This window comes from Doryrhamphus excisus, chromosome 6, assembly GCF_030265055.1.
Source record: "Doryrhamphus excisus isolate RoL2022-K1 chromosome 6, RoL_Dexc_1.0, whole genome shotgun sequence".
In the NCBI taxonomy this organism is placed as follows: domain Eukaryota; kingdom Metazoa; phylum Chordata; class Actinopteri; order Syngnathiformes; family Syngnathidae; genus Doryrhamphus; species Doryrhamphus excisus.
The window spans coordinates 13,577,119-13,592,039 of NC_080471.1; the positions used below are offsets into that span (position 1 = coordinate 13,577,119).

A 14,921-nucleotide genomic window follows, 5' to 3' on the forward strand; every position below is an offset into this window, starting at 1 on the left:
GGGTCTGGAGGTTGTGGGACTGTTTTGGTTGACATAGCGTCAACATTGCATGGAAGTCGGGAACAATACCTCAGGATTGCTTGGTGATATAAATGCAAAGGTTTTTTAATCAAAGGTTAAAATACCAAATTTAATTTCACCAAAAGAATCTATTTGAGAAAGACAGAATTTGGATGGCATACCGATGCTGTTTGGTGCATTCATCAGCGTCGTGAAGATGAGGATAGATGTATTCTCGCCCTCATTTTGAATACCCTGATAGTGTGGATCTGCATTAGCCCTTTAACACCATGATTATCCAAGGGTCTGTTAAATAATAAAACAATCAAGTACCTCTCCACTGGGTCAAGACATGTTAAACGTTACATAACATGGCCAAACATTCAATACACTCAGTGGTAACAATTCTATAAAGCTCAGAAATTTTTTCATTGACATCATTCATGATGCTTAGCACCAAATTCATATATAAACATATAGCAGGGTGTGACGATTCAATGGAGTAAACCTTGATTTATGTTTTAAAATCAAGTTACATCTTGGTTTTTCCCAATCGTGTCTGCGGGGAGGTCACAGCTGGTTCGGTCCTAAGAGAAGGTGGCGTCGAGAAGGGCCTCTTGCTGCTGATGATGGAGGGAGCCGATACCCACGGCGGGGGCGGGCAGAGCAGGACGGCTCACTAACCGTAGCTGAAGACCACAGAATTTATTCATTTATTTATTTTCATTTTGCGGTTGAACACAAACATTCCTGTGACCCTATTGAGGATAAGCGGAACCCAAACAAACATGAGTGATAAACAAGGGGGGGGGGGGGCTCACCTTGCAGGCCAACTGCTTCTCAAACCTGGGGCCCACAAAAGACCAGGGGCCCATGTTCTGGGGCTCCTCCTGACTCCAGATGAACTCTGCAAGGGTTATTTCAATCACCAAGTCAGAATGAAATGAAACTTTTTGTTTACTAGGACGAACATACCGCCAAATAGTCATATTTAAACATGTTTATTGGCATATTCTGAATAATACTGTATGAAAAGTATAGTTTTATTAAATCTAGTTAGACCCACACACTACTGCAGAACATATGTGGTCTGTTTCCTCCAAGCATTTCCTGCCATAGCTTAAAGGTCGCTTGCAAACAAAATTACAGTTGTTACATGTATTTTTTTACGATTTTATTTGAACTCTTGAGATATTCTATTTCATATTGTTGAACCTTTTTTATAGTTCCACTTTGAAAAATATTTTAGGATTTTATTTCTCGAGAAATGCACAAGGATGAGCGAATTCAAGAAACAGTTTAAGCAGTTGATGTTTGCAAAATACAAGGAAGAAGGGTCATCAACGAATCATGTTGTCTTTATTTGTTATTGTATATATATATCACTATTTTGATAGTATCTATGATCATTATTGTTATGGCTGTAAAGACATCGCCATTATGCCACTGTATGGTTACATCACCTTATACTTCTGGATGTGTTGGGGGGGGAATCAGAAACTTAAAAAAGAAAAAAAAAGAAAAAAAACATATATATATATATATATATATATATATATATATATGAAATTTAAGAAACTTAAAAAAAATATATATATATAAAATATATTTTTTAAATAAATTTTTTCTTCTTAAATTATTTTTTTTAATTTTTTAAAATTCATATATATAATTTATTTTTTCTTTTTTTAAGTCTCTGATTGGAATAAACCAATCTTGTTACAATAAAGTTGTATACATGACCCACCTTTAGCATTGGGGTACTTCTTGAGTTCCATCTGTAGAGCATCCAGAGGGAAAGGGCAGAGCTCCTCCAAGCGAACTAACGCCGTGTCTTGCTTAGCTGCAGCATCCCTCTGCTTCAGCAAGGCATAGTAGTGTTTCCCTGAACACAGCACCACCTTCTGGACACTACGTAGAAAAATACAATTGATGACCGGAATAATCAGAGATGACAAAATTCATTGCCGTCTTGTACCTTTCTGCTGGGACTGACGTATCCCCCAACACTGGTCTGAAAGAGGTTCCTGGTGCCATTTCGCTCAGACTGGATGCAGCCCCCTTTTAGAGAAACAGTAAGTCATGTCAATGTCAAATATAAATCTATGAAAAACTACTGATGGACTTACCGAAAACCTGAGCAGCATCTTGGGTCCGACTACGATGAGAGGTTTGCGGAAGTTTCGGATCATCTGCCGCCTTAGTAGGTGGAAGTACTGGGCCGAGGTGGTGGGGTTGACTACGGCCATGTTGACGTTGTCACCATCAACGCCCTCCTCCTTGCTGTCGCACATCTAAGACGAGGAAGACAAGGATCGGTTAAAGCGTCATATCTCACTGATATAGCCATACATCCATTTTCTATGCAGCTAACTAGGGTCACGGGTAGGCTGGAGCCTATCCCAGCTGACTTCGGGCAAGGAGACTAGTCGCCAGTCATGATGTAACCATTCCTGCCGTCAGCATCCCATCCATCCATTACAAACATCTTACATCATATTCCATGAACCAGGAAGTAGCTTGCAAATTCTTGCAAAAAACAAACAATCCACAATTTTTTTACGCTCTGATGATAGAACCTCTTCCACCTTGGCAGTGATTTATTGTGAATAATTCACACTTCAGGTTAATATGTCAATAAAGATCGTTACACAATTCTATTAATTGATTTAATAGCATTTCAACCAGATTACATAGCATCCATTATACACACTGCATGTTCTACTACTGGTTAGCATGGAGTTTACTAACCACTAAAGATACAATAGAGACAATTATTTAAAAAAAAATACGGACAAAATAAGCATAATAAGGACTTAAGCCAATGACACCATTCGTAATTTAGTCACGCAATAACAAATTGAACAAGTAAATTAGAAAATCTAATTTCCGCAACAAAGTTATTGGCACGATCGGCGCAATCAAACAACTTTTCCCACACAATGGCAATTGTGAAAGGTGTGTGCATTTTACCGCATAGTAGTTTTATGCTCGCCACAGCAGCAACTAGTGGTTGCTTTCACGTTGGGATTTCATTGTTGCCGCACAGTGGCGACGTCTAATCAGAATGGGAACGCTATTGTGATAAGTCAGTGCTGCATCACAACGGATACACGTCTGTTTTTGTAGGGTTTTTTTCCTTCTCTTTCATTGCTTTGTCGCAAATACTTTTTGTAATCAAGGCACTTATTATATAATTATTGCAGCCCTAAGTAATACTAATAACAGACTTCACCTGCAGCACAAAGCCAACAGGGTGTTTTCACTTTAAATATACATTTGCGTGTTCAGTTCATAGATCAATTGAATTTGAATGGCTTCATAGCATTTGCATGTAGATAATGGTGATTTTACCTGCAGAAAACGCTCCATGCGGCACGAAGAATGTTCCGGTCCGGCTCCGTCATAACCGTGAGGTAGCAGGATCACCATCCCGCACTGGAGCAGCCACTTGGCCTCACCTGTAGAAAAAAAGGTTTGACATCTGAAGGTCGTAATGGCCAATAGTGAAGTGTAGTCTCTGTTGTGCTTTACCTCCTGAGATAAAAGTGTCAAAGATGATCTGAGCACCATTAAAGAAATCTCCAAACTGAGCCTCCCAAATGGGCAGCAGGTTGGGCTGGGCGATGCTCATACCGTACTCAAACCCAAGCACGGCCTCCTCGGACAGCGGGCTGTTACACACCTTCAAAGTAATAACAATTACCACCACACTATGCCTTGTGGTGATGTACTGTAGGTGTTTTTTTTTGTTTTTTTTTGTTTTTTTTTTACCTCAAGGAGACCCTTCTGTTGAGGGCTGATGTGATTTAGAGGAATAAACATGTCATTGCTGTCTTGGCAGACCACCATGGCGTGCCGTTGACTGAAGGTACCACGACCCACATCCTGTCCACTGATGCGGATGTTAAAGCCTGGAAAAAAAAAACATTTTTTGGAGATGTCGAGAAATAGTTTTAATCATAGATGTTTACTGACCTTGGCAAAGGAGCGAACCAAAGGCCAAGGCCTCTGCTGTAGACCAGTCTAGTTTGGAACCCTCTTCTAGCTTTTGCAGTCGAGCCTGAGAACACAAAACAATTACCAAAAGTATCAAAGTATGGCTACTATATTTTTTAAATGTGTGCATGCTTTGTGTGCTAAACAGTCATAACAACTTGATGACTGTTTCTCCATACCTGTGCATGGGTCTTGTCTAGATGCCCGTGCAAATGTATGTACTCTGGGATGTCTACAGACTTGGCTCCAACATACTGCAACAGCGGGACAGGGACGCCAGTATCCCAACTGGTGACCCGGGCCTGCGGCTCCACCAGATCCCCCCAGCGGCCCTGCAGGTTGGTGGGCGGCGGACTGTAGAGAGTCATGTTGGCCAGCTTGTCATTGAGAGAGCTGTAGTATTTGGACTTCATCTGGTCGTGCTCGCTCTCTGTCATCAAGCCCTCGGAGATGAGTTTCTCTGAGTAGGAGTCGGGGACGCTTTTACGGGACCTGCCAGGAAGTAACAAGGTGATGGTTCCTTTAGATTACATTAGATACTTTAGGGTTCAATTCCACCCTCGGCCATCTCTGTGTGGAGTTTGCATGTTCTCCCCGTGCATGCGTGGGTTTTCTCCGGGTACTCCGGTTTCCTCCCACATTCCAAAAACATGCTAGGTTAATTGGTGACTCCAAACTGTCCATAGGTATGAATGTGAGTGTGAATGGTTGTTTGTCTATATGTGCCCTGTGATTGGCTGGCGACCAGTCCAGGGTGTACAGACAGCTGGGATAGGCTCCAGCACCCCCGCGACCCTCGTAAGGAAAAGCGGTAGAAAATGAATGAATGAAGATACTGATCCAGACAGTAAAGGTAACAATGACAGCTTATGGTGTTGGCTTTGTGTGCATTTCAAGGTATTTAAAAAACAAAACAAAACAGTGATGCTTTGACTGACCGGATTATCTTGTACATGGCCGGGTTGGTGAAAAAAGGCTCGTCCAGTTCATTGTGGCCCCACTGGCGGTAGCAAATGAGGTCCAGGATGACGTCTTTCCTGAAGCGCCGCTGGTATTCCACAGCCAGTCGACTGGCCCGCAGGACTTCCTCTGCGTCATCTCCGTTTACATGGATCACAGCGCAGTTCACCATCTTGCCTAACATCAATACATAACATGGGTGTCACATTGCATGTGTTCATTATCACTTTTTTATATTCTGCAAGCAGGTTTAATAGGAAGTCAGTAACATGCTGAATTTACATTTTGTCTATTCTACATCATAAGACACTCTCCGACACAAACAGTTTCATTGTTTTTTCAAACATTTATGTTCAAGTTCAATGGTTTGATATTTATATAATAGTTGAAAATAGCCATAGTAAATTAATTCATAAAAACGTCAAAAAAATCATGGAGATTAATTGGTTAGGAACGAGAATCAAAACCAGGAATCGGTTTCGCTCAAACTGAAAACCCTTTTACTGACTGAAAGGTAGCAAAAAACTTGCAAAGACATTTTGGAGGACTGACCAACATCACTGCAGTACAAAGAGGATCTCCCCCTCTCTGATGGAGTGGTATATCCCACTTGGTTGTTCACAATGAGGTGGATGCTACCTCCTACTCTATAGTGAGGGAGGTTAGACAGAGTCAGAGTTTCTGGAACAATCCCCTGCCCGGTGAAAGAGCCGTCACCGTGGACCTGCACGAAGAATCTTTTAAAAGTCAATTCGCCAGCTCACAACATGCGTGCATTCTCGGTCCTGATTCCAAACCTGCAGGCAGACCACTTGGTCCCCAGGCCGGGCGTCCTCATCAAGAGAGTAGTCTCCCTCTTTTCGAAGCTGCTGCCTGGCCCGCGTCTTGCCCTGAGCCACGGGGTTGATGGCCTCTAGGTGTGAAGGGTTGGGCAGCATGGTCACATGAAGAGGGTGCCCGGCTCCAAAGTCCAACTCCACAGAGGACGTGAGGTGGGAGAGGACGTCACCGATGGCCGGCGACGTGTCAGGGAACTCGCTCAAGCCACGCATTTTACGGAACATCAGCTAAAGAATGTTTGAAGATGGGAAAAGTGGATGTAAGCCATGACATTAGTAGGTCAAAGTGCTTGGTAAGACATTCTAGCATACATGTAGGCAGGGGACAGGTATGAGAATCTGTCTTTGGGCGAGATGTAGGGTACACCCTGGACTGGTCGCCAGCCAATCACAGGGCACATATAGACAAACAACCATTCACACTCACATTCATACCTATGGACAATTTGGAGTCAGCAATTAACCTAGCATGTGGGAATGTAGGAGGAAACCGGAATGGGAGAACATGGGGAAAACATGCAAACTCCACACATAGCGGAGAATCTAACCCAGGTTTTCCCGATCTCCTGACTGTGTGGCCTACATGCTAACTAGTGTTTGCTATGGTGGAATAATAAATGGCACTTCTTGGCAACAATCAGCAGAGGACACAATGAATTCAGTGGGCTGCCATGCAATTCAAAACAAAAAAATTATAAACAAAAATAGTGTAAAGTGTGGTGAAGGCATTTGTCTGCTGATACGTCCAGTCTTACTTCAGGGGGGAACTTGAGCAGACCCGTCAGGAGGTTGAGTCGGCCTCTGTGCGGCATACCGATGATGATATCAGTGACTCCGCTATGCGCCAACTGGTGGAAAAGCTCGTGGAAGAAGCCCATCATGCTCTCTGCTCCTTCTCCTCCGTACCGTTTCACTGTAGAAAATTTGGTGGCTAGGAAGTGGTCAAATTCCTAAACATTGGAAGACATACTGTAACAGAGGAACATAAACATTTAAGGACCTTCATCTTTTATCGCCAACTCTACCTGGGACTCCAGCATGATCTTTGCAAGATTCCTTCTCTCCTCTGTGGAGAAAGTGGTCTTCTTCAGCTCCTCAAAACGGTCGGCAAACCATTCCTTCTCTTCCAGGCTGCTCAGCTGGCTGGTCTCTACCGACAGGTGGCCGCAGTAGGCCTCCTCCAAGTAGGCCTGCACCTCCTCGACTGAAGCCTCTGCCTTGCCGAAATGCCGTAATCCTGCAGAATCACATGGAATGAGTTGAGGTAAGAACATCAAATGCAGATATTTAATGGTGCCTGAAGGCAAAAATGAGGGACGAGGAGCACAAAAGGACAATGTTGTTAGGTAAACTACCTGCATGATGCACAATACAGACAATCATAAATATATTGTCAAAATATGAATCAAAATGGAGCATTATCATCTTTGTTTGCAGTAATAGACCAGTTAGTCAACTAAATTGTTCTGAGGTTGTATTTTAACAAAGATAAGAATAGGTGGAGAGAGAGGGGCAAAACGGGGCCATAACTATTATTATTTTGTGTTCATTATGTGTCAAGCAAAGCTCTGTCATATCTTCACATTTTTACCTTACCAAATGGCTAATAAAGTCAAAGATCTTGTGTTATTGAGCTAAGGCATATATTTTACATTTGAAAATTCTATATTATATACTATATTAGTATATAATTATTTCAGAGGGTGTACAGCCCCACCTGTGCAAACACCTTCTGCAATTTCAGATCAACATCTGCAATAACAATCATTGTTTTCAACACATCAGCGCCAAAATCACTCCTATATATGCCATTGTTCACTCACAACAAAGGAAGCTAACAAGCTAAGTAGTCAACAAGAGTTGGGGTTCGAACACTTGAACTGACTCACCAAAAAAAAAAAAAAACACTTCCCCTAGTTTTCCAGCAGAGAAGTGCACGTCACACACGCAACCCTGAAGAGCCCATAGTACTTAAGAATGCTACGTTTTAGTCTTCAATAACACCAGAAAAAGTTGCTAGCTTTGTCGCTAGTATTTATTGTTAGCAATTTATTCAAATTTTATTATTCTACTTTCTCTTTTGGATTTTCCATTCAGGGGTCGCCACAACAAATCAATCTCCTCCATCCAACCCTGTCTTCCGCATCTGTCTCTCTCACACCAACTACCCTCATGTCCTCCTTCACTACATCCATAAACCTCCTCTTTGGTCTTCCTACCTGGCAACTCTAAACGCAGCATCCTTCTATCACTATCTCTCCTCTTTCCTCTCAACCATCTCAGTCTGCCCTCTAGGACTTTATCTCCAAGGCCTGCAACATGTAATGTCCCTCTGACGTACTCCTTCCTGATCCTATCGATCTTGGTCACTCCCAATGAGAACCTCAGCATCATCATCTCTGCTACCTCCAGTTCTGCTTCCTGTCTTTTACTCAGTGGCACCGCATCTAGACCAAAGAATTTAAGTTTTGAACATTTTTGTTTCTTCCTTCCATGCGATACCGTTGTTTTCTAAATTCCTTTTACTTGTTTGCCTTTCATTACACAGAAAATGAACATACCTTAAATTAGAAAATGTAAGCAAGTGTCAGCATGTAAAACATTTATCAGTTATGAATTGTGCAAATGTAACCACGTGCTATTCCTTAAAATAAACTTAGAATCTAGGGAGGTATACATATGCATTAAAATATAGCAAGAAAGACACTAAATTGGAAATGCAGCACAGTGATTGAGTATCACTGCTCCATATGACAGCAGCGCTAATTTGCTCATATGGGGGAGGGGGGGGGGGTATCGGGTGAGCAGACCTTGTGTAAATAGACTAATGTAACTTGTCATTGACCTGAAGTGTTGAGCTGTCCCCTGAGGCTGTCCGATAGCATGCTGATCTCCGGTACACTATCAGCAACAGGCATTTGTGGCAGTAAAGGGTTAATTTTGGCCGCCTTGTGTCCATGTGACCGGTATGCCTCCACCAGACGGGCCAGACCATGATCTGAAAACATTAACAATGACAGGTAGCAAAATACCAAGCTCGCTGTCAGTCATACTTGAACGATTCAGTTTGCCACAAGTTACATCAATGTGGATATGGCTTTCACAAGTTGTTTATATTGTTTGAGACCACATATTTATTGTGTTAATGTGCAACTATAAAGTAGTCCGCGGCGCACGCTGACCTTGGTTTAAAGTAGCGATGCTGTCGCTCAGGGACTTGTCCTCGCTGGGAGTCTTCTTCGGCCGATAGCCATAAACGCCTCTCTCGGTGTGATAACAGCAGCAGGCACCCTGACTGAGAAACCCAAGAGGAAGTCTCCGCACAGAGCTTCTCAGAAAAAGCAAGGCGGACATCTTATAAGTGAGGAACTCTGAAAAAGAATAGTGTTACAATGGTCCTAATGCACTGTAAGCCAGACAGCCGCCATACTGTCCATTGCCACGCTCTGTGGGAGGAGACAAAACGTTGACGCTGATTGGCCGGGAACACTTCCTGTAGTGTTTCATAAGCCTTCGAGTTAGGTCGTACTTTTTACTATTTATGAAGCGCAATACACACATTTCAAGACGTGTGCTAAACATATCTAACTATTAAAATCATGTATTCTCATTATTTAATGTAGTAAAACACTCAAAACACTTTGAAAGTGCTCCACAGGCGTGGCCTTACGAGCTCAACAAGCCTGACTGTGATGCTTTCAAGTACAGCATGGAAAGTCGTAATTTTGTGAAATTGGAACGAAGAATCAATCATGTACATATAATTTGACTGAGATGAGAAAATGGCGTTTGTTTACGTAAGTCATATTGTTTGCATTTTAATCAAACAAGTTTTTTAAGGACTCGTTTATGCTTATTCTACATAGTAAGCGTGTTAAAGGTTTTAAAATGCATGCATGAAAACGGAAAACTCAAACATACTCTGAATTCTCTGCTTGACCAATGCTGTATTGAATGTCTTTGGGCAATATGACTTGCAGAACAAAAATATTGATATACTTATTGACTTGACACAAAGGCTGGTTTGTTGATTTCTAAATGCCTCATTGGACTTTCCTTGTGTTCTGGCCGTTTAAATCTTATATTGGGTATTTGTTGTCATGTAAAGCAGACTTTATATGGTATTAGTACTGAAAAATTCTGAGCATTTACTGGTATTAATGATTAAAGGTATGTTTAAAATTCAGAAAAATATCACTATTACTTGATGCACCTGATGCTCACATCAACAAACAAATCTATACTAAGAATAAAAGCAAATAAGCACAGCGAGACATGACAAAAAACACACACAAAGGGTGAGGGGGTCATTTTGTAAAATGTTTGTACGCCACTCAACAAACGCCACGCACAGAGACGCCGTCCATATTAGGGGAAATGGTTTAATTTGGAGACAGAGGCAAAGAAACACACCACATATGAACAAACATCGACCAAAAGAAGAACAGAGTCTTTTGTCTACACACTCTGCTATGATGGAGGGAGGAGAAAAAAAAACAGAAAATTCTACACAGTTAAAAAACAAAACAAAATAAAAAGCAAGGCTCAAACTAAACAATTAGTTAACTCTTAAACTAAGACAATTATTCACACACGTCAAAAATCCAGATGACGGCACAAATACTAACATGAAACTTACCACCACTTTAGAGGATCCCAACCCCCTCCCCGACACAAATTAACTAACCGAGGAACACGTCGGGGTAAGTCAAAATCAGGCATTGTTTTTTTTTTTTTTACACTAAATAATAGTAACAATATATAGCTTGACAGCAACAGGAGGCCAAAGCAAAGACCTGGTCAAGGCAAGGCCACATTGAGAGGCCAGACAATTTAGATTTCTTTTCTTTTAATTTGTCCAATATAAAAAGCGTCACTGGTACAAAATACATTATGAACAACCAGTTGTAGAAATCGGGGGAGGGGGGAAGCCTGTTTTTTTTCTTTTCTCTCCTTATTTCAAATCCCACCCTCTTCTAAAATGAACAGAACAACACATCGAGATGCACCCACTTTGGCTTTCATCAAGACACAAAAAGAGAGACTATAGGAAATCATATCTTATGTCTTATCTGATCAGATAATATCTAAAGATGCAAAGCTACTACACTGTAAAAAAAAAAAGCACTTCAGAATTTAAAAAAAAAAAAAAGAGGAAGAATTTATCAAGGGTGATTGTTGGGAGCTGGAATTTGGTGATGGAAGCCCCTGAAGTGAGAGGACTTGACTGTACATTGTGCTTTCTTTTATTCCATTTTTTTTCTTCTTCAAATTAAATTCAACACTGGTAACACTTCACCACATACACACACACACAAACAGAACAAAGTGGTTCTTAAACTCCAAATAAATCCACACACATTTGTGTCGCAAAGTGTTCCAGTGCATGGGCTCACACTTTAAAGACAGGTTTTAAACCTTCAAGTAATAATTCTATAGGAAAAGTTTATTGGGAGTTTTTAATCTACAAATTCTTGACGTCACAATACATTGTTGCTATGTTACAGCTGAGTTTAGGGGGGGCGGGGAGGAGAGAAGCATAAAGGTGACACCACAAAAAAAAAAGGCTAAGTGCAGCAATCTAACCAAGGCCTGATAAGGATGTGTAGGCAGTTTTCTAGATGTGTATATATGGCACTTTCATTATTATTATTATTACTGTATTGCATTTAGATAGAAAAAACACACTGTAAAAAGCACATGCTCGTTTTTAAGGGGGGAAAAAAGTGGGGGCAGGGGGGGTATACAACACATACACACATGACTTTTTGCAAAAGCTTCCACAATTGTGCTTGTTGTGCCTTACAATACAATATTTGTGCACTTTCAAATTTGGTGGTGTTTTTGTTCATTATGTTAGGGGTGTGCAAACCTCTTCCACTGAGGGCCACAAATGTATATTTTTATATATTATGTGCATTAAAGATGCTCAAACCAATCCAGTGTAGCTCAATATATAATAAACAAACGATATTCGCTTTGTGTAATAAGATGACAAAGCAAATTAGTGTCACATCTAATATCTCTTTCAAAATAAATGTTATTTTTAGAATATGAAGAGGGCTAATAATAAAGCGGCTCCTCTAGGGCGCGGTTTGAACACCTCTGTTCTGGGGGTGTGAGACAAAAATGATAACCCCCCCCAAAAAAGTGAAAGCTGTACATTTGTGTGTCCCCCCTCCTCCCACACACACACACAAAGTAAAAGACCCTGAGTGCAATCAATCTTTTCAGAAGGGCGGTTGTTTTTGCCACAGGGTATCTCAAACAAAAATATATAAAAATCACAATTTTTTTTTTTTTTTTGCAAGTGTAAACTTTTGTGCTGCTGAAAAGTGGAATGTATTTGTAAACCAACACCGCCATGAGGGACTTTGTCACTGGTTAGAAAAAAATGGTACAAAAAAAAAATAGTGATCTCTTCTTCAGGGGCTCCCAAAGAATGTGTGTGTAAAGAAAGAGTGAAATGTTGTAGGAAAGAAAGTTGTGTAAATCCCCCCTCCCTCCCCAAAAAATTTGACACATGGGCACTTTGACATTGAAACAAAACAAAAAACATTGTCTGGCATCTGTATGATTAACAAACATTGTAAATAACATGAAGCATTCAACAGTGAATACAATTAATGAAAAAAAAATCACAGAAAATCAACAAAGCGTACCATTTTTTTCCTCAACACAGGAGCAGGGGGGGAGAAAAAAAAAGTTCTCATGCTTTATTCTAAAATTATAATGTAGAGGATTTTTTTTTACTTCAAGTGTGGTTTTAATTTAGTAGAAATGACTGATTTTTTTCCTCTTTAAAAATGCAACATACTGAAGACTACTACTCCCCCATATGAGACACAGATGACATTACAACATAAATCTACAAAAGAAACCCAACATTTTTGCCTGGGTTCTGTTAGTTAGACCTCTATAGATTCAATGGTATAAAATATAGGTAATCTAAGTGTGCATTTAAACCACAGATTGTCTATTTGTGAATCAGTTCTAAAAAAGTTTGACTCATGTAGGTAGTCATTTCTCCAAACTGAGCAAATGTACCTTTTATTGTGCCATTGGTAGTTTAAAAAGAAAGAAAAAAAATAGCAAATACACTAGGAGTAAATGAAAAACTAGGTTTAAATAGCCTTGATGAAACATCTTCACACGCCACAAAAAAATAACAGAGGGACTAAGTGTTGCAAAAGTGGTTTTGAAGCATTTTTTTCTTAAAGAAGCCACCAAACATATTGCTAATGGCACCAAAGAGCACAGCTGCGTGCCAATCCCTGTATTTCAAGTGAACCATACTGAGAGAGGTAATTGAAAAGAAAAGAAAAAAAAACAATGTTAAAATAAGAAATCCCACAGGTTTTTAAAACAAAAATCGAACGTAGGTACATTTTCACATTAATTCGCTTGACCTCTCTCCCAACTGTCACATTTCAACAACAAAAACAATGAACACACATGCAGAAAAAAAACTCAGGTTGAGCTAAGGTCAAAGGTCAGTGGGTGGCCAGGTATTGGTCAAGAAGGGGTGAGGGAGGGGGGCGAGCTTAGAGAGACATCACAGACACAATGGTGGTGATGATGAGGCCAGGAAGAGTGTGGCTTGGCTTTCAACATCATGAAGACATGCTAGGCTAATGATGAGCAAACAGGCATGGAGATTTGTTCTATAAAAAAAATAGGGACAAAAACACAAAGAGAAAGAGGACAAAAGTAGAGAGAGAGAGAGAGAGAGAGAGAGAGAGGAGAAAGTTAGGGGCACGGCACAAGAATCCTTTCAAAGCCATGAGGCACAAAAACAATCACCACATAGAGCAGGGGGGTCCAAACTATTTTAGCAGATTGGTGCCACTTATCTTTACTAAAACAAGCTAGAAACAATCCAATCTAGGTCAAAGCATGCCAAGCAGTGGAATAGATTGAAAGACAAAAACAATTCCCATTCCTCATAATTCATTATATTGGTAATGGAAAATCACTAATTCTTTTTTATTCGTAATTAAAATGTGTGGCCATTAGATTTCTTTTTTTTTAATCTGCAATTGATTTATTTTTAAACTAACTTCAGTCAAATAGATAGCTGAATTTTGTTCTAGTCAATGAAAAGCAATTACAATTCTTAGTTCTCCCTGGTAACTTCAAAGTTGTGTTAATGTTAGATAGAATGCTGCATGCCAATAAATTAAAATAAATTGAGCTGCCGGCCACAAATGGACCTCCAAAGCCAGATTTTGGACACCCCTGACATAGAGTAACAGTAATGTATACACATCGACCCCCCCTCCCTGTTCTCCTTTGCTGACACACAAAACAACACGCAGACTTGACAAATGGACTCCCAACATGCATGTACTTGGCACCTAAAGATCCATCTGGAGTCCTGATGGATGGAATGACTGCAAGGGGAAGGGGGGGGTTAATACAGAAGAAAGACAGCCTAGCATCACATGGCTCAGATAGACGATAAGAACGAGCGATGAGACAAGACCGTATACGACAAAGCACACTAATGTCGTAGCTTTGGCCCTTTAAACCCAAGTGACCCTTAGTCAACCTGTCTAAAATTTAAGACGAAGGCAGTGAGAAAGGCATGGATAAAAATAAAAATAAAAAAACAACTACCTCCAGCGACTCCAGTGATAGTCATAAATAATTATACATTAAAATATTTAACTATGACATGATCAAAACAGCAGGAATGAAATACAGTAGATGTGAAAAGATCATTGCAAACATTTTTTTTCTTTAAGGAAAAGGCTCCTTCTCCTTTCTCCCCCTCCCCCTTGCCCCCACTCCGAGTGAGTCTCTGGCCGAACTTACCCTAGCATTGCTAGCATTAGAGCTGGGGAGGAAGTAGGGTGGAGGGGGGGAGGAAATGGTGACTAGGATCAGTAGGGCTTGCTGTCGTTCTTGGAACGCTTCAGCTGAACCTTCAGCCGCTTCATTCCAATCTGGAAGCCGTTCATGGCCTGGATGGCAGCCTGCGCCGACACGGGATTGTCGTAGCTGACGAACCCTGAGGAGACAGCGGGACAAAGTCAGATGAAAAGTCCAGCTCCTCTTAAAAGATGCGGTCCAATGACAGTTTGAGTCGACGTCCAACATTCCAGCAATTAGTGGAGCAGA

The 14,921-nt window shown here is 40.8% G+C and overlaps 2 protein-coding genes across 9 annotated transcripts in view; both read right to left on the reverse strand.

Annotated features, from left to right (window-relative positions):
- Nucleotides 1-89: 89 nt before the first annotated feature.
- On the reverse strand, nt 90-9,280 carry dhtkd1 (dehydrogenase E1 and transketolase domain containing 1). The gene is made up of 17 exons (XM_058076466.1): nt 8,981-9,280; nt 8,644-8,796; nt 6,824-7,035; nt 6,554-6,748; nt 5,757-6,026; nt 5,512-5,683; nt 4,938-5,136; nt 4,179-4,491; nt 3,979-4,063; nt 3,775-3,914; nt 3,535-3,685; nt 3,355-3,461; nt 2,130-2,294; nt 1,979-2,061; nt 1,748-1,911; nt 822-907; nt 90-689 (listed from the first exon to the last, which is right to left on the reverse strand). The coding sequence occupies exons 1-17, from the start codon at nt 9,150-9,152 to the stop codon at nt 588-590; spliced, it is 2,769 nt and encodes a 922-aa protein (XP_057932449.1). The 5' UTR covers nt 9,153-9,280; the 3' UTR covers nt 90-587.
- An 880-nt stretch (nt 9,281-10,160) lies between these two features.
- LOC131131618 (CUGBP Elav-like family member 2) overlaps nt 10,161-14,921 on the reverse strand; it is a 36,938-nt gene continuing 32,177 nt past the window's right edge. For 7 of the 8 annotated variants that reach the window (XM_058076470.1, XM_058076469.1, XM_058076468.1 and 4 more), the window contains exon 13: nt 10,161-14,811. In XM_058076470.1, the coding sequence (XP_057932453.1) occupies nt 14,684-14,811 (128 nt within the window). In that variant the 3' untranslated portion in view covers nt 10,161-14,683. The remainder of the gene's footprint in view (nt 14,812-14,921) is intronic. The other variant, XR_009130219.1, reaches the window with a different exon arrangement.